General features: G+C 41.8%; 1 protein-coding gene across 2 annotated transcripts in view; it reads right to left on the minus strand.

The window, feature by feature from the left end:
- The window catches only part of GSTCD (glutathione S-transferase C-terminal domain containing), a 390,707-nt gene that overhangs the window by 239,295 nt on the left and 128,932 nt on the right, over window positions 1–22,480 (minus strand). For both annotated transcript variants that reach the window (XR_003855814.1, XM_029596910.1), the window contains exon 4: window positions 12,116–12,370. Coding sequence is in view for 1 of the 2 variants with exons in the window: in XM_029596910.1 (XP_029452770.1) it covers window positions 12,116–12,370 (255 nt within the window). In the remaining variant the exon portion in view is untranslated. The remainder of the gene's footprint in view (window positions 1–12,115; window positions 12,371–22,480) is intronic.

Here is a 22,480-nt window from a genome sequence, read left to right on the forward strand (position 1 = left end):
TGGCCATAGTTGGAAATAAAATGCTAGGCTTGATGGACCCTCAGTTTGACCCGATATGGCAACTACTTATGTTCTTAAGAGTTGCTTAAAAACATAGAAAAAAGGCTCCATTGGTTTCTCACTGTCTTGATAAAAAAACATGATTTCTCAACAGTGAAATGTGATATAAGAGGAGGAAACTAGGACAAACCTTTGACTTAACTGGAGAAACGCTGGATATTTTGACTTAACACTACAAAATCTTTTAGTTTGAATGCAACTAATGAGTGGGCTTCTTTTTTTTTTTGTTTGTTTTAAGAACTATCTCCTGGAGTTGACAGATTATATTTTAGTAACAGCATTAATTGAATAAGTAACTTGTCCTCTTTGAACCACCTCACATATCTGAGAGAATGTTTCCATATAAGCACTGTGCATGTCTGGGCATCTTTTCAAGGGAAGCCAGCTGAGAATGTATGCTCCATTTTTGAGATTTTGCTGACTTCATTAAATTGTGTGAGTATGCAACTTTATTAGGTATTTTTCTATATTGAGTAAGCCATTGCTTATTATTTTCCTATCTAGGTTTATCCCTGAAGCAGCTACGGGGGAAACACTGGCCAACCACTGTTTTTTTTTTTTCACTATAGCAGGCTACATTTCTGCAGCTGCCATTATCTCAAAGTGATCACTTTAGAGCACACGTCTGCACAACATAATTATAATTACAAAGATTGATCTTCTCAAGATAAGTGTTTTTTAATATAATTCAAAAGGAGAAAAAAATACTAAAAGTTTTTTTTTCTAATAAAACGTGTTTGGATTGGGAAGTTTTGAACAGATGACTAAGTGTTATGCCTGAACAACTGTGGCTGCCTCACTCACCCCGAGATGCTGCCATGTTGCCTCTCTGATGCTGGCCCTAGGTGTGCGCACTTCGGGACATTGTAGGCCCTGTGGCGGGAAGTTCCTTGCAATGCCAGCTGATGATCTCATCCCCAGCAGGGATTTAAATCTCAACTCTACAGCCAGCCGGCACCTTTTCAACAGGTCTCCTGCTTGTTCGGCAGTGCTAGCTGCCCAGCGAGTTCCTTGTTGTTCCCAGCATTCCTCTTTGTTTCTGGTGTTGTGTCCATTCCTACCTTGTTCCTGATATCATCCCTTGAGAGTGCTGTCTTGCCCTGTTCCTCCCTCCATTGTCCCTGGTTGGTCTCCTTGACCTCAGATTGACCTGTACTTAACCTTGACTTCTGCCTGCCTTGACCTCAGATCGGACCTGGAACTTGCCTGCCACCCACCTTGACCTCAGACTGAACCTTGACCATGCTCTGCTTGACCACTGATCCAGCCTCGCCACTTCCTTTGGATGTAGTTAGGAAAGTCCTGCTGACCACCAGAACCTGCAGGCTCAAACCAAGGGGGAGGTAGTTGGCTAGGCAGAAGATTTGCTCCCGTGGTATCAGCCACCGCCTGTTAAGTCTATCTTGTGCTTGTGCAAGATAGGCTTTGCAAACTTAACTGCGGCACAACACCATGTCACGATAGATAACATGTCTGCTCCATTTGCTCCACAGTCAATGTATATGAAATTATGAGGTCTTTTCTTCCTTTATGTTGAAATTCAGCTATATTGTATTTATACATTGGTTAGCAAGTTTGCAGTGGAAGTTTTGTCTTGTCAGGTTGATACCAGCAGGTTATACCTTCCAAGAAACCTATCACGTCGATGTGTAGTTGGTGGCTGGGTACTATCCAACAAGCAATTTTCAAAGCAAATATATCTGTGTGTAAACTTGCTTTGAAATTTAGTGTAATTTATGCTTGTATTTGCTGACTTTCTGAAGAGGGCTATTAAAAATGACCCCCATTATTAATATATAAAATCATTCTACAAGATAGTCTTCTATGTAAAGAAGTGTCTGGCCACACACAATAAGTTAAAAACAGCTGGCAGATGGACTAAGAAAGAACAGTTAGCAGGAATTAGCAGGAACAGATATTAGGAATTAGTTTTTAAATTTGAAAAAAAAAAGGCAATACAAGAGTGAAAAGTAATATCACCACCATTGTTTTCAGAGAAAATAAAGTGCAAATAGGGTAAGATTTTTCCAGGGAATCATCTGCACATAAAGTTATAACGTGATACACACTGAGAATGGAATGTATTAACTGAAGGTAAAAGGGTATAGTACTGCCTAAGAGAGAGGGACTGCAGGGGATTCCTAGCATATTTACTATGAAAAATGAGCAAACTCTGAAAAACACCATATGATTATAAAAAAAAAAGTTTTCAAAACCAGAAAAGAAGGAAAGTTGCTGGCCAAGACTGTAAAAATGTGTAGGACCTGAATTCACAGATAAAAATAATAAAAGCAGACTACAAAATTAATCTTCCAGCAGTAAAACTTAGACTCTGCTAGAAAGTGAGCCAAACATCATCAGTGCATGACAAATAACAAAACAATACTTCAATTGTAAGTTAGGCCAAGAGGAATTTATTGAGGTAGAATTCAATAGATTTGACTAAGTGGGCTCTCTAGAGAAGGTATAATCTCAAAACTATTTCAGGTAACGCTATGGATTCATCTTAAGTAGCAGACAGGCTCTGCACTGCAGTGACACTCGGCTTATGTTTCATGACCAATGAGAAGCCCTCTAGGGTCCTGATGCCGAAGATCTCTTCTCTTCAGCACCAAATGGAGCTAATACTTCATCTTAAGACTACACTGAAGGCAATGTTCGATTTTGTTTCTCTGCGAATCTGCTGACTGATAAAATCAGAGAATCACAGCTGTAATTTTTGCAGGGGCCAGTGCAAGGGCCTGTGGAGCCCCAGGCAGACGAATGTAACACCCCCCCCCCACACACACACACACACACAAACACATGGTGAGTTGAATGTGTCCCTCTGACAGTGGTATATATATAGAGTTATGGTCTCGCTCTCTCTCTCTCTCTCCATACACCATGTTGCACAAACCTAGTGAGTGCTCCATGATTGTTGTCGCCCCTCCTTTCACATTTTGAAAACGGCACCCTTGGATACCCCGACAGCACACTGCCTACTGACACCGCCCTAGGTGACTGCTTAGTCCCGCCTAATGGTTGTGCAGGCCCTGAATGTTTGTCAGAGGGGGTAGCTATATCTTTCACTGAGAACAATGTCTAAATGAGACAATCAGGCCTACAGACAGGAAAGCACATCTACCAATGAAGCTGTAGGCCGTAGAACCTGAGGTGAAGCAGGGTATTACTTAGAAATATATTTTGTAAGTAGTCAAACCTCCCTCTGCCCCTTTCCCAATAAAATAAAAACAATTTTGGAAAAAGACAAGAGCATTTAAGGAGTTGTACCATCTAAATCAACTTAAAGGTTATTATTAAGCATAGTAGCTGGGTAAATGATTATTGCCAGTTAATTAAACTGCGTTCTGCAGCAAGATATTTTTCAACAGCACAGAGCTGGTGAAAGGTGGTTTGTGGGAGCTGGAGAGAAAGCTGACGTGTGTGTGAAAGACAGAGGAAAGCTACAGTATGACTCTGGACATCTGGAGACTTGCTGTTTATTATCTGAGAAACACGCCTTCCTGAATCTTCTCTGGGCGGTACAGTTATTTTGTGAGTTATCAGTAAAACTCTTCTGGATTTCAAGAGCCCTTCCCAGTGTGGGGTTTTCCCAGGAAGCCAGTCTGACCAATATTGGCAGTGAGTCTCTGACCACAGTTATAATCATGGCCCCCTGTTTCCTGGAGCAGCTCAGAAGTAGATTTTTCTGCAAAGCTGATCAAATTGTGTAGCGCTGTCTTCCAAATACTGTGGCAGCTCTTTGGCGCATTTGCATATTTATTCATTCAACATTCATTCAATTTTATAATCTGTCTTATTTAACAAATCTCGAGTACAATCAAACATAAAAACATAACTATGAATGTACAACAAAAATAAAACAGGCAGATCAAGCCTAAAATGGCCAATGATATCCTGCAGAGAAAACCCACTAGTATCTTCATAATACTCCCAAGAAGACCCATCCATCAACAAAGGCGACCAGCCTTGAATCCAAGGATTCTTAAGATCCAATCCAAGAAATTCAGGTAAAAATATGCTAACAGATATTATCAGTAATATAAAACACCAGATAAAATAACCAATAACCAGGAATAACTTACTTTCCATTTAACGATAGGCTTTCCTGAATTAATAAAATTAGTTATTAAAATAGCCATGTTTTTAATAACCCATGGAAAAATCAAGGGCAGGGCAGAGCAGAGAAGTAGGCTCAGAGGCAGATTATTCCAAATTTGAGGAAATGCCCACAGGCAACCAAAACCAAGATGATTTAAACATGCTTAGGACAGAGACAGAGAATAGTGATAAAGGCAGACGGGGGTAGCAGGTAGAAAAATGAGAGAGAGCTCGAGTCATATAAAAACTGAGGGTCAGAGAGGAGAAAATAAAAGCCAGTAGCTATAGGGTAGCAGAATGGTTTCATTAGGCTTTCAGGAAGTGGGTGAAGGGAGCAGGTAGTGTCATAAATATGGGAATATACCGTTTATGTTTATCTACCCTGTTTCCCCGAAAATAAGACAGTGCCTTATATTAATTTTTGCTACCAAAGATGCACTAGGCCTTATTTTCAGGGGATGTCTTATTTTTCCATGAAGAAGAATTCACATATATTGTTGAACAAAAAAAATGAACATTTATTATATTCTGAATAGTTGTCTGATTATGCTGGTTTGTGATGACAACTAACTGTGAATCCTGCAGGGTAAAAAAATCACAGCTGCATGCTCTGGTGTTCTGTGCGATGGGTATGCTCCCAAATAAAAACTTTGCTAGGTCTTACTTTCGGGGGAGGTCTTATATTTAGCAATTCAGCAAAACCTCTACTAGGTCTTATTTTCGGGGAAACAGGGTATGCAAAGTGGTAAAGAGCCATTGAGCAGACTGGATGGACCAAATGGTATTTATCTGTTGGCATTTCCCTTATTACTTTTAACTAATATAATCGTTTTCACACAGGCAATTACGAGAAATCTTGTAGAGGCTCATCAAAGAACCCAGGGAATTTTACCAGATGGTTAGGGCCATTCTCTCGAAACAGTTCAAAGATTAATGATAAAACCTTAAAAACTTAGCCTGGGAGTCAATCAGTAGCCAGTGTAGATCATATGATACAGCAGAGATACTGCAGCCATAATTACAGCTGGCTATTAATCTAGTTGCTGAATATCAAAATTGCAAGTTCTCACACATGGGTGACATCATCTGACAGAGTCCAATGTGAAAACATTACTTATAACCTTCCAGAATAACATGCTCAACAGAGCATGTGTGACCTGATCCATGTCAACACCTCATGCGAGGCTCCTTTGTTCCATTCAAAAACAAAAGGAACCTAGAAAACCAACTCCAAGGGGAAGCAGGAAGGTTTGGGAGGACTTACATCCTGCTGTCCTCAGAGAACATCTGTTACGGGCAAGCAACTTTGTTTTCTCCAGGAACAAGCATGATGCTAAATCCTAGCTACAGACTGCCCCGAAGGATAAAAGGGGAAAATAATCCAAAAAAATAGTGCCAATGAACATAATCTGATTTTTGTTGGGGTCAAAACAAACAAAGAGCTAGGTGGACATTCTAAGAATGTCAGTTCACTCCAGATAGAAGACCAAGGGTCTCTTGCAATCCACACTGTGTAATGCTTGTTCACTTTTATGGACATGTTGTCTGGAGAAGAATTTTGAAAGAATGGCTGATTGTTTAAGGATGTCAGACTAGATAGGCCATATAATTTTTTCTGCTATCATGTTTCTATATTTCTAAGGTAGACATCTGATACTACCTTAGGCAGGAACGTAGGGTGCATGAGCAGAACCACCATGTTGTTAAAACACAGCATAGGAAAGATAAGTCACTAGGGCATAGAATTCACTGACTCTGTGCACCAAAGTGACTGCCACCAAAAATATGACCTTCCGGATCAGGTACTTTGGTACGCAAGAATCTAGTGGCTCAAAGGGAGCTTTCATCAGCTGGGTCAATATCATAGTGAGGACCCATAACACAGCAGGAAGCTCGATGAGAGGCTTCAACTAAAGCAATCCCCACATAAAACAAATGACTAAAGACTTTACAGAGATGGATAAGTGCAAATTATACTGAGTTGGTCTTCAGACTAGACTCTGAAAGGTGTAATGGTAGTCGAGCAGTTTTTGCATGGAAGGCCTTTCCTCACACCTAAAAACAAACCTCCTTCATTTCAAACCATATAATTTCCTCATTAAATCATTCCTGGAAGCCAGAAGAAAATGAGACATATCCTCAGATACTCAGGGATTACCAAACTACCCTCTGTGATGGCCAAGGATCCAATGTTGAATGACTCAACATCCCTCAATCTTGAGTGATAAGACATAGGAAATTCCCCAACCTGAATGGACTCCTGATTGACAATTCCTGTAGAAGAAGAAACCAGATCTGTCTAGGCCAATAATGGGGTTACAGTTCCCTAGTCTCTTCTGAGTTTTAATAAGGTCTTTGCCACCAGAGGAATTAGAGGATAAACATACAGAAGATCATGTCCCCAATCTAGGAAGGACGTGTCTGAGGCTAATTTGGCTTGTATTTGAAGGACACATTTGGGACTTTTTTGTTCAGAGGAGAGGCAATCAGATCCAACATAGCTGTCCTCTATTCACAGAATACCTGGTTTGCTACTCCTTTGTCCAGAGACCATTTATGAGGTTCCAGGACCTGATGACATGTCTACAAGCATGCCCGGGCAACATGGTACAAGCTATCCCTAAAAACAAAATTACTGATCACAAAGACAGACATGGCTTAATGGGGGAGAGTCAATATGTTTTTTGCAAAGGGAAATATTGTCTTACCAATTTACTAGAGCTTTTTAAAAGATGTAAATAAACATGTGAATAAAGGTGAATTAGGTAACATAGTGTATTTGGATTTTCACAAGGCATTTGACAAAGTCACCCATGAAAGACTCCTCAGGAAATTAAAAAGTTATGGGATAGGAGGCAGTGTCCTATTGTAGATTAGTAACCAGATAAAAGAGAAGAAATAGAGGGTAGGACTAAATGGTCAGTTTTTCAAATGGAGAAAGGTCATTAGTGGAGTGTTCTAGGGGTTTGTACTGGGACCTGTGCCACTTAGCATATTTGTAAATGATCTGAAAAAGGAATCAGCAACTAAGGGGACCAAATTTGTAGATATCACAAATTGTTTTGAGTCATTAAAACAGCAGAAGGACTGTTCTTGAGAAGAACTGCAGAAGGACCTTGTGAGACTAGGAGAATGAGCATCTAAATTGCAAATGCTATTTAATGTAAGCAAAATAAAGCACTAAGAAAAATAATCCCAACTACAGGTACACTATGTGGATCTGTATTAGGAAAAGAACTCAGAAAAGAACCTCGGAATCCTTGTGGACAATATCTTGAAATCTTTGGTTTAGTGTGTGATGGCGGTCAAAAAGGCAAACACAATGTTCAAAATTATTTGGAAAGCAACAGAGAAGAAACCTGAGAATATCATAATGCTTTATACAGATCCATGGTGCGACCGCTGTTGCACTGGAGGTGGACCCTTGGCCTGGTGCAGGATTGGTACGGCCCTCTGGTCGGACCCAGAGAGTGCCTGCCACCAGGAGGCGGAGCACACGAGGAGACAGAGGCTAGCTGGAGCTTCGCCAATAATAGTCTGGGGTTTCCGCAGGTTGAGCCCTTGGGTACCTGGACTGCCTGGACTTAGGTGGGCCTCAGATGGTCTCTCGGAGAGGTAGCAGAGGGGTGTGCCCACCACGAGCAAGGGTGCACGGTTGAAGCAGAGAGGTTTGACTAGACCTGAACTGGAAGCTCCGGAGACCTCAGGGAGGTAACAGTTCAGGAAGGCTCTCCAGGCGAGGCAGGCAGCACCTGCGGGTCTAGTCAGGTGTAAGCCGTGAGTGGATTTCACGCAGGTTGGTCTGGTAGTCACAGTAGGCCAGAAGAGTGTGTCCAAGTGGAGCGCAAGGGTCAGAGCCAGAGTATCAGTCCAGAGGTGGTCAGCCAAAGCAGGAGTCAATACCAAGGTCAGTCCAAGCGTAGTCAAGGCAAGCGAGGGTCAGTTCCAGGCGGCAGGCAAGAGAATGGTCAGGCAGGCAGTGGTCAGTTCCAGGCGGCAGACAAGAGAATGGTAAGGCAGGCAGTGGTCAGTTCCAGGAAGCGGACAAGAGAATGGTCAGGCAGATAGTGGTCAGTTCCAGGTAGCAGACAAGAGAATGGTCAGGCAGGCAGAGGTTAGTACCAGATATCAGTCTAAGGAGGTACTACCTGTGAAGGTTACAGGAACACACGGAGACGCTGGAACAAGGAGACGCTGGAACAAGGAAAAGCTGGAACACAAGGTTAGGCAAACTACTACACCAATGATGTTGACCTGATTGCCAAGGCGAGGTCCAGAGGACAGGGCCTTGCTATTTATAGTCAGCCTAAGTGATGTCATCACTTCACATCCAGATTGGGTTTCCTGCGCTTGGCCCTTTAAATAGCACGACGTTGGCTGCGCGTGCGCCTAGAGACGGGGCCGAGGATGCAGAGCCCTGCTGGGAGCTCCGCTGCGAGGCCTGTAGCAAGGAGGAAGTCGAGGTAGGTCACAGAGAGCGTTGGGGATGCCGGGAGCTGGCGGCAGCGGCAAGGCCAGCACTGGTTGAGGGTAGTGCGAGGTGAGCAGGCCCAGTCGTGGCACCCATGTGGCCGGGACACGCAACAACCACACCTTGAGTACTGTGCACAGTTTTGGTTGCCCTATCTTAAAAAAGACATAGGGGACAATTTTCAAAGGGTTTAGGTTCCTAACTTTTGGAATTAGTCTCCTAAACTGACCCTTTTGAAAACTTACTAGGAATGAGTACCTAAATTCAGAAGCATTAAAAATGGGTACCTAAAGGGATTGAGTTAGGGCATGGAAACCAAGCACTGATTTTCAGAACTAGACACCTAACTTCAGAGCATAAATCTAGGCAAATGAATAGTAAACCTACATTTAAGAGCCTAACTTTTAGGACTCTAAAGTTATGTAAATTTTTAGCTGAAAACATTGAGGCCAATATTCAACGCTACTTAACTGGATAATTAGCGACTTATGCAGCTAAGTGGCGGTGGCTCAATATCCAGCTGTGAACAGCAGTTGCAGCTTAGCGGGATAAGTGGTAAGTGGATTGGGAGTATTTTTCCAGTTAACTTAACCAGATAAGAGCTAATATTCAGACTTATCCGGTTAAGTTAACCAGATAAGTTAGACCTGCATGGGAGTAACTTGCACGAAACGACAGTCACATCTGTGAGAGATGGACAAGTTCCACACCGTAACTGCTTCTTAACTCAGAAAGTAAGAGCCTGTTCATCTCTGCTTATTCAGACAGAATGTAAAGACCTAATGGTCTGTCTGGAATAACATGCAGGTTATGAAAACAGAAAAATATATAGAAGAGGGGTACAGACAATTCTCAAATAAAATATATTACAAGAAACTTAAGAAGGATCCCACACAGGAATATAAGAACATGCCATACTGGGTCAGACTAAGGGGCCATCAAACCCAACATCCTATTTCCAACAGTGGTCAATCCAGACTACAAGTACCTGGCAAGTACCCAAACACTAAGTCTATCCCATACTACTGATGCCAGTAATAGCAGTGGCTATTTTCTAAGTCAACTTGATTAATATCCAAAACTTGATTAATATCCAAAACAACTGAAAACTCTCACTATAAATCTCCAAAATAGCTGCAGTCTCAGGTGGAAAACTTGATATCAGTTCACTCTTCTATTAGTATCTTCTACATACTTCCTAAAATCCACAAATCTGAAAATCCTGGCACACCAATTATATACGGTATTAGCAGACTCAGAAGAAATACTAGACTATGAGACAGGATTTTCAAATCCTTAGTGAAAACCCCCCCCACAAACAGATTCATTATAAGACATCACAGACTTTTTAAACAAATTGAACATCAAGCAGCTACCGACTGATACTCTTTGTGTAACAATTCGATGACACAGCTGCCTATTATGAACCCTTAAAGACAACTATCCTGGACCACCGATACACAGCAGAAACTATTGCAAAACAAATTGAATTTATCCTGACCCATAACTACTTCAACTCTTCAGCTTCAATAATGACACCTAATTACAGATTACTGGAACTGCTATGGGCACCAGAATGGCACAGTATGTCAATCTTTGTATGACAGCATTGGAACAGACATTCCCCAGTGAATGCCACAACAATCCTTCCAGATATCACTACTACATTGATGATATCTTCATGATTTGGACTGAGGGAGAACCTTCAGCATTTTTACAAACTTCTTCAATGCATTCTATCCCAAAAGTCAGATTCAAAAAGGACTACTCATAGGAAAGAGCTAACATTTTAGACACTACTGTTTCAATATTCCCTGCTCCATCAATTCTAGCCTTCCAGCAACTACCTAACCTGAAACAAAAACTAAAGATGCAAGCTTCAAACAGAAACCCAAAGAGAAGAAAATGGCACAAAACTCTGCAACCTGTGCCAGCACATCACACAGGACCCTACAGCTACCCAACAGGGAAAGACATTCAGTGCAAATGGCTAACATTCATGCTTCTCTGTGAATGCAGTATACATGATCCAATGCAAATAATGTGATGAGGAATGCTACACTGGTGAAACAAGACAAAACATAAGGAGAAGAATAAACCTGCAAAGACATAAATCAACACAGCGCTGAAAACAAAGAGATACCTCAGTAGATGAACATTTCTCAAAGGAACATCCCTCACTTAATGATCTTATTCGACCTTACTCAAAGGGAATTTAATTACTGGAAGGGAATTTTAGTAATCGACAAACACTAAAATTAAGAAATTAAGGTGATCAAAGTCTTTGAAACAAATAAAAAGACTTAAGGACAATGGCTGTCTCAGCCCTTCTCAGATATAAGCTCTTTGTACTGTAAAGTTTTAATTTTACCTTAGTCAAACCCCTCCCTCCACCACTTTCACTGAGCTGTAAAGGCAAATGCAGACAACCTAGGGCCTAGCTGATTGTACTATTTAAAACTAAGTGCAACTACATTGCTTCTTTGCTGACCTGATGAAGGACGTATAGCTCTTAAAAGCTAGTCAAAGATGTATTGAGTTAGTCAAATAAAATGTATCACCTAAAACATGTTTGTTGGCCCCTATTTCTACACGTTTATACAATAATACTATTTTGACTAAAAACTTACTCCAACTAAATTTAAAGCAGAAGACAGATGTGCAGGATATAAACATATATATATTTTTTGGAATTAAACATGAGTATCTATAGATACACACACACATATGTACACTTATCTTTGCGCTATCAAAAAAAACATACTTTTTTTTTTAATCTCACAGTTGCAAGTCATTCATAAAATCTGTAAAATAGCTCTTTTAATGAAAACCTATTCTTTATTTAAAAGTAATTATGAAGCTATTCAAAACGCATATTTTGAATTGACCCTCTCTTTTGAGTACAGCTTCTGAATCACCACAGGCTCATGCACAAGAACAATGGGGTGTGGGGGGGAGGATGGATAGAGCATATCACAAGGCATAAGCAAGGAGACCAAATACAGGTTGTGTATTTTAAATGTTTGTGTCATAGAAAATTAAAAAAATTATATATTAATCTATGTCTATCTATATATCTATATCTATCTATATCTGTGTCTATATATATATACACATACACATATATATATATAAAACAACTCTTCCGGGACTCTGGAAAAGATCACAGATGTACTCTGTTATTACAGGTGGTGATAAATTGTTTCCATCATTTCTGATTAAATATATACATTTGTGCCTGGACAAATGCATGTATTAGAAGCCTGCTTTAAAAGCATCATGCACATAAACAAGCAAAGGAAGGGAAAGATAAGCGAGGAAATGGAAGGAGTTTTGAAAATGACAATGGAACAGACCCAGATGAGTTTAAGTGGGACTGAAAGATAAAAGCCACTGATGAGTTTAATGTAGAACAAACAATGAATTCTACTTTCAAAAATTAAAAAAATTAATCATCAAAAAATTAAAATGTTGGCCTACCATTAGCTTGGTCATGGTCGGCCTTGGTCCTCCTAAAAACTGATTGTCCACTTGATCCTTCTTTTTGTCAGGAACTGTGCTGGAAGCCACTAGGTTTGCATCTTTGGAAAACAATGTGTCAGGAAGGTGTAAAAACTGGATGCCGCACTTAGCGGCAGCTCTCCTCACTCCGGGAACCTCCTGAATGCGTTGGTACCAGCAGGATAAGAGAGGCAAATCTACCAACTTTTCCTTGCAACTTTTACTGACAACCACCTGTAAAAAAATTACAACAACACAGAGAAAATACTTAGCAATATAATTCATAACATTCAGCTCTACAAAGTAGTCTCCCGGTCTCTTTTCTTCCCTTCCTCCTGTGCTTTTTCTCCAAAATTAGTCTTGGGCTCTCATGTCTCTCATTTTCTCCCCCCCTCCATTTTCATCCTGGGAATTGCACTCCCCCTTCTTTCAGCATTCTCTTGCTCCTCATCTCCCAGTGCTACCATTTCCTCCCCCCATACCCAATCCCCTTTTCCCCCTTGAATGTTTTTCTTCTCTTCCGCCTCTGATCTCTCCTCTTTGAACCCTCTTTTCTCTCCTGCACTGTTACCCGTATTGGAAGATGGAGCAGCTGGAGCCAAATTGTTAAGACAGAATGTTCCACCCTGCCCCCTCCCATGATATTTATCAGTGGAGAGGAAATTTCATGGCACACAACACAACACAACACAACACATGAGCTCCACTTGGAGGAAGCAAGGAGTCTCAGCTTCTCTGCCTCCCATATGCTGGGAGCAGCAGGCACTGCATTTCATGTGGGCGGGCCAAGGAAGAAGTTCCAACGAGCTCCCACCGGCAAGAGCAACTGCAGGAAGTCCTCAAGGGAGGCAGGAAGATAAGACGACCACAATCTAGTGGGTTTGGGAGGAGGGAAGAAGTCCTCTCCTCTCATAGTAATAGCAACAATGGCAGCAAGTCAGGGGCGGAAGGCAGGTGGTTTACAGCAGCAGCTCTTTCTGGGAGTTGGGGGGGGGGGAAGAGGGACTCTTCATCAAATGCGTGATGGCGGCGTTTCTTTCAGAAACAAGAAGAGGAGCAGAGGAAGGCTGCAGACCCTCTTCACCTCAGTTCCGGTGAAAGCGATTGGTGGTACTTTGTTGGGGGGGGGGGGGGGCAAGGAGAGGAGGAGAAGGATCTCCACCCTCCCTCAGCACTGAAGGGCCCATGCGCCGGGAGGAGAGGTATCTAGCATCCTTAGTCACTGCCGGGTCCCCTCGCCTTATCCAAGAGTGCGGACAAGTAATGTGGAGGTGGCAGACCGGGCCATGAACTAAGAATCAAATCCCCTTTATTTCTCTTTGCATCTTTACTACAGAGAGTTGTGCTACACTGGAAATTCTCAAACCATATGGGCTGTAATCATGAAAAAGTGTTGCTAGGGACCCTCAGTCAGGACTATTAAGAGGAAAAGGCCACTATGACAAAGCAGATTTTCAAATCTAATTGAAATATCCTCTGAAAAACAAAGGGGGTCTAGTTTTATTGAATTTAAAACAGTATGGTTTTAAACAATGGCAAACGGTTTGCAGTTAAGCTTTTTTGTTGAATCCAGTACATTTAGAAAGATTGGAAGCAGACTTTTAAAACGTTTGGACACCACTGTGCAAGGCAATTCTAGTATCCCTACTGATGCTAATCGGTTTTTCACTGGACCTCTACTATGGGAATTCCAGTCCACAAAATCCTCTAGACATAAGTGGTAATTTTCAAAGTCATTTACCAGTGTAAATGTCTATTTACATGGTTAAAAGGGCTATTTGAATACTGCCTACTCAGTATGTGGGTAAAAGTACCCATGCGGTTCCACGATGTTTTTACTTTTAACCAAATTCTCCTGGAGGCATTCCTGGGACAGGGTTAGGATAAGGGAGGCAACAAAAGATTTTGCTGGATAACCTGCAGTTAAAGCAGATACAAATCTCTGTGGGTACTTTTTCCTCAGGCAATTTTCAAAGGGAAAGCACACCTGTTTGAGTACTGGTGCAAAATCTACAGATAAAAGTACCTGTGGACTTTGCATCAAAACAGATGTTTTGAAAACTGCGTCCATAAAAGTTTCCTTCTCTGATGCCTACATTCACATCTGATTAAAGGACCTGTGTGAGATCAAAAGGCCATGTCCTACATCTCCTTTTAGAGGACGATTTTCACATAAATAGGTATTTGGGCTTCCAGCTCAATCAGAACCAGTGCTGGGATCTGGCATCATGAGCCTTCATTCACAACTACCTGAGGATATGTTCCCCTCCTCCCAACTCACTTAGCCCCATCATTGCAGCAACAGTCTTCAGTCAGGGGCCCTGTACCACAGAGCCTTCCAGAGCCCAGCAATCATGGGCTCAAAAAATGGAGATTTTACATTTTCATTTTATATATATATATTCTACATTATCTCTAGTACAAATCTCCTTCACCATGTTTGGAAGAATATCTTAACATTACATTACACACAATGGCATATAATTGGCTATGGCAGATGCTTATATAATTTGTGATATCACAACCAACTGGCCTCAATTATTTGTATAATACAATATGTGATTCTCACTAACCTGGTTGCTCCTGTGGTCAGTTTAAAGAAATGCAACATAACATTTGTTCTCTGATGAGTAGCATCTCAGTGGAGTCAAATGCATTGCTCATGAGATCTGTCTCACATGCATCGTCAAACAGAATCATTCCAATATTTCTAGAATAGATTTCACACCGGAGCAGTCAGTGACCAGTGTGTGCCCACCAGACTACCTGTCACTCACTCCTCATACAGAAAAGATAAAAGGCAAAGAACAGCCCCAAAAAAGGGGAGGGTTGTATGCTTTCATTAAGATGCTATCCATCAGAGAATAAACATTAGAAATAATTTCACTTTCTCCAATAAAAAAAAAGCATCCTCAATGGAGTCTCACATTTACGACTAACTTGCAAAGGGCTACCTTTAGCAAAAGAAGGGAAAAGAATAAATAATGCCAACAGACTAAAGAACATGTTTTTGTCTTTTTTTTGTTTCTTTTTTTCAGCACAGACTATGTAAGTAATCCTGGGAGAGAGTGGGAGTTGTCTTTAAATACTAAAAGAGAAATGTTGAATCTCAGTTATCAGCAGCATGAAGACAATAAAATTGGCAAATTATCAGTGGAACCAGAAGGAGCCTAAATTTTACCATACCTTATCTATAGAATTATAAGGAATTAGTGATAATTTTACAAAATGTCTTTCATTGCTTATGTCCCAAGGCCTATCATTTGGAGAATTAAAGGTTGTCCTTTTGCTTTCAGCTGTCTGCAATTAAAATGGAGCTGATTCATCTAAGGGAGGAATTGTTCAGGCTTCAATTGACCTCCTCTTCCTTGAACCATCCCGTATCTCTCGCCCATCTCCCACAGAGGTTTCAGAAACCCAGGAAAACATGGTTTACAATAGGCTCTGGTAGAACAAGACATGTGACAGACACCCACTTTCCTCAACTATACAGAATCGTATGCATCAGCCCCTACTGCCACAGAGATGTCGGACATCCAAAATTCAAAAACCCAGGAACAACTGGATAACAGTGGGCTCGGGTAGAATAAGGCATGTGATGAAGACATACTCACTCTCCCCACTGTTACCCCTACATAATGCTTTTTCTGCACTGGAGAATGAAGAAACCTCAGCAATAGATTTTGAAATAATTTCTAAAAGTGAAGTCACCCAATGCACTCCAGAAGCACTTCAATAGAATCAAATGTCATAAAAGAAAGCTGCTTCTGCTAGGAGACTCAATCATCAGGGGAACCGATTTGGGAGCACATTTTGATGGTGACACAACAGTCAAATGCCTTCCAGGATCCTTAGCTAGTAGAAATGCAAACCAGATAGTCCAAGTCATTGAAGAAGAAAGTAGGAACTTTGATATCAGTGTTATCCATCTGGGGACCAATGACCTCAATAGAAATGGTATTCCTGAAGTACATAAAGATTTCCAAAATCTAGGAAAGATAAGGCACACTGCAAAGACTATTGCCTTTCTGGAAGTATTACTTTTCATGGAAAGAGAAATGAGAAGCTATGCTATATAGATAATTTCAATTCCTAGCTCAAAACCTGGTGTACAGAAAGTGGTTTAGGATACCTTGGAGGCTGGGGTCATGTATGGAACAGTAAAAGGCTATTACATGGTAAGGATGGCCTACATTTGTCTGTAGCAGGAAGGAGGATGTTAAGTGAGAAATTCAGATCATACATTATCAGACATTTAAACTAAAGAATAGAGGTGGCATGAGATGGCCATTGAAACTGACATGTCACCCCAAAGAAATACAGGAAGTGGGAGGAGAAAATAAAATCAATCAGCTCAAAAAAGTAGAAAAGGTGACTAGGAAGTGCAACAAATTAAGGGAGAAATATTGGAAAGCTATGAATACAAATGCTCGTAGTTTGGGCAATAAAATCCCAGACCTGCAGGCTCTAATGGTGGAGGCGGACTTGGACATTGTTGCTGTTACAGAGACATGGTTCACAGAATCTCATGATTGGGAAACAGCCATACTGGCTATAACTTGTTAAGGAAGGACAGAGAGGACAGAAAAGGGGAAGGAGTATTTCTTTATGTCAAAAACAATATCCAAGCAACTGAACTGCAAGGAATGTGAGATAGAGAAGAAGCATTATGGGCTGTCCTAAAAAAGATGATGGTGCATCCATTTTTACTGGAATGGTTTACAGGCCTCCGACTTAAATGGAAGAACTAGACAGAGATCTGGTCAAAGACATCCAAAAGGTGGGAAAGAAAGAACAAATGTTGATTGTTGGAAATTTTAATCTGCCAAACGTAGACTGGAGAATCCTTTATGTGGAATCTACCAGAAGTAGAAAGATAGTGGATGCCCTCAAGGGGCTCTATTCAAACAAATAGAAATGGAACCCATGAGGAAGGGAGTTATACCTAATGCTCACTAACAGGGATAATGTCTCTAATGTCCTGGTGGGTTCCCACCTCAGTACCAGCGATCATCAAATGGTATGATTTGATATCACAAATAGGATACAGAAAGGTCACACAAAGACCTGAGTTTTGAATTTCAAAAATGCAGACTTTGCCAAAATGGAGACATACCTGGCGGTACAACTAGAAGACTGGGAGAAAATGAAAGAGGTGGAACAGTGGGCCAAACTAAAAGGAGCAATTACAAAGGCAACAAATCTATATGTTAGAAAAGTAAACAAAAGTAAGAGAAATAAGAAACCAATCTGGTTCTCAAAGGAGGTGGCAGATACAAAAAAAAAGAACAACATTCAAGAAATATAAAGGATCCCAAAAAGAGGAACACAGTGAAGAATATCTGGTGAAACTGAGGGAGACTAAGAAAGAAATCAAGAAAGCAAAACGTAAGGTGGAAGAAAGGATTGTCAAAGAGGTAAAGCGAGGTGACAAAACATTTTTCAGATATATCAGAGAAAGGTCCGAAGTGATATAGTTAAAATGAAAGGTGACAAAGATCAATGTGTGGAGAGAGACGAAGAAATGGCTGCAATATAAAACAAACACTTCAGTTTGGTGTTCACTAGTTGACAAGACTATAGATTGGGGTGGAATAGATGAAACTCCGTATACAGAAGAGAATGTATGGGAAGAGCAAGGAAAACTGAAAGGGACAAGGCCATGGGTTTGGACGAGGTACATTCCAGGATACTGAGGGAGCTCAGATATGTGCGGGTGGGTCCGCTGAGGGACCTGTTCAATAGATCCCTGGAAATGGGAGTGGTGCCACAAGACTGGAGAAGAGAGGCGGTGGTCCCACTTCACAAGAGTGGGAGCAGAGAGGAGGCTGGAAACTACAGTCCGGGTAGCCTCACCTCGGTGGTGGGAAAATTAATGGAGACTCTGCTGAAGGAAAGGATAGTGAACTCTCTAATCTGGTGGATTGCTCGACCTGAGGCAGCATGGATTCACCAGGGGAAGATCCTGTCAGACAAATCTGATTGATTTTTTTGATTGAGTGACTAGAGAATTGGATCAAGGAAGAGCATGCAATCTGATTTACTTGGATTTTAGTAAAACTTTTGATACAGTCCTACATAGGAGGCTCATGAACAAAATGAGAAGCTTGGGAGTGGGTGCCAAGGTAGTAGCATGGATTGCAAACTGGTTAACTAACAGGAGACAGCATCTAATTGTAAATGGAACTTACTCTGAAGAAAGAACAGTGTTAAATGGAGTGCCACAGGGATCCGTTTTGGGACCAATTTGTTCAATACCATTGTGAGCGACCTGGCGGAAGAGATAGAAGGTAAAATTTGTCTATTTGCAGATGATACTAAGATCTGCAACAGAGTGGACATGTCTGAAGGAGTAGAGAGAATGAAAAGTGATTTAAGAAAGATTGAAGAGTGGTCAAAGATTTGGAAGCTGGGATTCAATGCCAAGAAGTGCAAAGTCATGCATCTGAGGTGCAGCAATCCAAAAGAGATTTATTGATTGGCAGGAAAGACTAATGCACACAGACTAGGAGAGGAACATTGGTCTGATAGTGTCTGATGATCTGAAGGCAGTGAAGCAATGTAACAAGGAGTATTGGAGTACTCGGTTCACTATTGGTGCCCATATCTCAAAAAGGATAAAGACAGAATAGAGGCAGTCTAAAGAAAAGTGATTGAAATGGTGAGGGGTCATCTTTGGAAGACTTATGAGGAAAGACTGAAGAATCTGAATATATATCCCCTGGGAGGTGCAGGGGAGATATGATACAGACCTTCAGATACCTGAAAAGTTTTAATGTTGCACAATCGACAAACCTTTTCCATTGGAAAGAAGTCAATAGAACTAGGGGTTATGAAATGAAACTCCAATTCAGAACCAATGTCAGAAAATATTTCTTCACGGAGAGGGTGGTGCCTGGAATGCCCTTCCAGAAGAGGTGGTGAAGGTGAAAAGAGTGAAGGAATTCAAAGGGGCATGGGATAAACACAGTGGATCCCAAAAAGCTATAAGTTGGAAATAAAGAAAAGAGTGCATGGGGGTAACTGGGAAAATCTGGGGGTAACTTGCTGGTGTGGCAGTTGCTTCCCTTAACAAATAAGCTTTGATACTGTTAATGCAACTCCATCATTGCTCTCTGCTTCAATGGCAGTGAGAAAAGGGGAATTGGATTCAGACAGCAACCAACGAGGACACTGACTTTTACGATTTGGGGAACAACTAAGCATGGGGATAACTAGCTGATGCGGTGCTTACTACCCTTAATCACTAAGCCTGATACTTTTGATGCAACTCCAACATTGCTCTGTTTTCATGGCAATGGTTAAGGGAAATTGGATTCAAACAGCATCCGAGGGCCTTGACTTTTACAGTCTGGGAAACTGATAAGCATGGGGGTAACCTGTACAGTACAGCAGATACTGGCATAAGCTTGCTGGGCAGATTGAATGGATCATTAGGTCTTTTTCTGCTGCCAATTCTATGTTTAGAGACAAATCTCTTCCGCAAGTAAATTCCTGGCAAGAGCTTACAGAAAATTTGAGACACCTGATCAGACAGCGAGTCTATCAACCTCTGTACTCTCAGCATTAATCATGAGAGATAAAGATTGGATCTTTGGATGGAGCAAGAGAGAGATTGGATCTTGGGGTGAAGAACAGTGCCCTAGTTTTACACACTCAGGCTAAGCAAAGTCCCTAATATGATGGATTCTGTAATGGCCATCTTCATAAGCTTTGGCCAGAATGAAGTATTGAAGGTCACTGAACCTCTGTCTCTTCTGACAATTGTTAAGGTGTCGTATACCAAATATATTTGAGGATATAAGCACAAGATAGCTTTCTGTTGCTAAAGCATATGGGGCGGATTTTCAGAGCCCTGCTCGTGTAAATCCGCCCAAAACCGGGCGGATTTACGCGAGCAGGGCCCTGCGCGCCGGGAAGCCTATTTTACATAGGCCTCCCGGCGCGCGCAGAGCCCCGGGACTCGCGTAAGTCCCGGGGTTTTCAGAGGGGGCGTGTCGGGGGGCGGGCCCGAACCGCGCGGCGTTTTCGAGGCGTGTCGGGAGCGTTCCGGGGGCGTGGCTACGGCCCGGGGCGGCCGGGGGCGTGGCCGCGCCCTCCGGACCCGCCCCCAGGTCGCGTCCCGGCGCGCAGGAGGCCCGCTGACGCGCGGGGATTTACGCCTCCCTCCGGGAGGCGTAAATCCCCCGACAAAGGTAAGGGGGGGGTTTAGACAGGGCCGGGCGGGTGGGTTAGGTAGGGGAAGGGAGGGGAAGGTGAGGGGAGGGCAAAGGAAAGTTCCCTCCGAGGCCGCTCCGATTTCGGAGCGGCCTTGGAGGGAACGGGGGTAGGCTGCGTGGCTCGGCGCGCGCCGGCTATACGAAATCGATAGCCTTGCGCGCGCCGATCCAGGATTTTAGCGCATACGCGCGGCTCCGCGCGTATCTACTAAAATCCAGCGTACTTTTGTTTGCGCTTGGAGCGCAAACAAAAGTAGGCTATTCGCGCTCGTTTTAAAATCCGCCCCTATGTGATCATCTGTTAAAGAGCAGAAAACTTGTATCTTTCTGTTCAGAATGGTCAAAAACCAAATCTACCTACTCAAGCATCCTTTTTACCAGAAAGGCAGACAGTGATAAAGAATATTGTTTGGGAAATCATGACTACTTGATTTTGTCATTCTCCTAATTTCTGAAGGCTTTTACAGTGCTCAAGGTAGCAGCCAGCTCTAGGAGACCAATGTGGAATATATGATTACTGGAAGAACAATGGGCCTTCATGTGGTGTTTCAAGTTGTGCTCCCCAGCCTAATTTGAACACAATTTGATGATCTGGAATTTGTAGGGAAGCATATTGGTTATGTTGGAATAAATGTCACTAGGTAAGGCAACCTCAGAGATCTTCTGTGAAGTGTAAGCAAGCCTGCAAACATTAAGTGGTCTGCGACCAGTAAGTACTTAAGGTTCATTGAGATTACTCATATGAAAGCATGCTATATAATGCTATTTTGGCACCCATAGACCCAGGATTCTCAACATGGGCAAATTTGAAGCCTTCATTCGATCTCAGAACAACTTCAACTAATCCCTTTCAGGTGCTCAGCTGTAAAAGCAGGGAGGTTCCTTGCATCAGGGTCACTGCTTTGATTTTGGCAGAGAGGACAAATGAGGATCCCTCGGTGCTGGCAGATAGTACAGTTCCTTGGTCCTTCGATTGTTGATACTTTCAGTGCCAGTGTCCATGTACCATATTTCATTTTGGTATAGAAGATATCTTGCAATTTTAACCTCTGGAGCTTGATGACCCTGGGTAAAGTTTTTGCACAGATGTCACAGACAGGAAACATCGTGAATGAAGACTTCATGGTGATCAGTGTGTGATAATGAGGGCAGCACTTGGAGCTGCTGGTCCTTTTTTCAGTCATGGTAAGGAAAGTAGTTGAGGTAAAATATCTCACATTCCTTGCAGTTCAGTTGCTTGGATATTGTTTTTGACATAAAGAAATACTCCTTCCCTGTCCTCTCTGTCCTTCCTTAACAAGTTATAGCCAGTATGGCTGTTTCCCAATCATGAGATTCTGTGAACCATGTCTCTGTAACAGCAACAATGTCCAAGTCCGCCTCCACCATTAGAGCCTGCAGGTCTGGGATTTTATTGCCCAAACTACGAGCATTTGTATTCATAGCTTTCCAATATTTCTCCCTTAATTTGTTGCACTTCCTAGTCACCTTTTCTATTTTTTTGAGCTGATTGATTTTATTTTCTCCTCCCACTTCCTGTATTTCTTGGGGGTGACATGTCAGTTTCAATGGCCATCTCATGCCACCTCTATTCTTTAGTTTAAATGTCTGATAATGTATGATCTGAATTTCTCACTTAACATCCTCCTTCCTGCTACAGACAAATGTAGGCCATCCTTACCATGTAATAGCCTTTTACTGTTCCATACATGACCCCAGCCTCCAAGGTATCCTAAACCACTTTCTGTACACCAGGTTTTGAGCTAGGAATTGAAATTATCTATATAGCATAGCTTCTCATTTCTCTTTCTATGAAAAGTAATACTTCCAGAAAGGAAATAGTCTTTGCAGTGTATCTTATCTTTCCTAGATTCTGGAAATCTTTATGTACTTCACGAATACCATTTAAGACTAATCGGAGAAAATTCTTTTTCACTCAACACACAATAAAGATTTGGAATTTGTTGCCAGAGGAGGTGGTTAGTGCAGTTAGTGTAGCTGGGTTCAAAAAAGGTTTGGATAAGTTCTTGGAGGAGAAGTCCATTAATGGCTATTAATCAATTATACTTAGGGAATAGCACTGCTATTAATTGCATCAGTAGCATGGGTTCTTCTTAGTGTTTGG

The sequence above is a fragment of the Rhinatrema bivittatum genome, chromosome 1 (assembly GCF_901001135.1).
Source record: "Rhinatrema bivittatum chromosome 1, aRhiBiv1.1, whole genome shotgun sequence".
In the NCBI taxonomy this organism is placed as follows: domain Eukaryota; kingdom Metazoa; phylum Chordata; class Amphibia; order Gymnophiona; family Rhinatrematidae; genus Rhinatrema; species Rhinatrema bivittatum.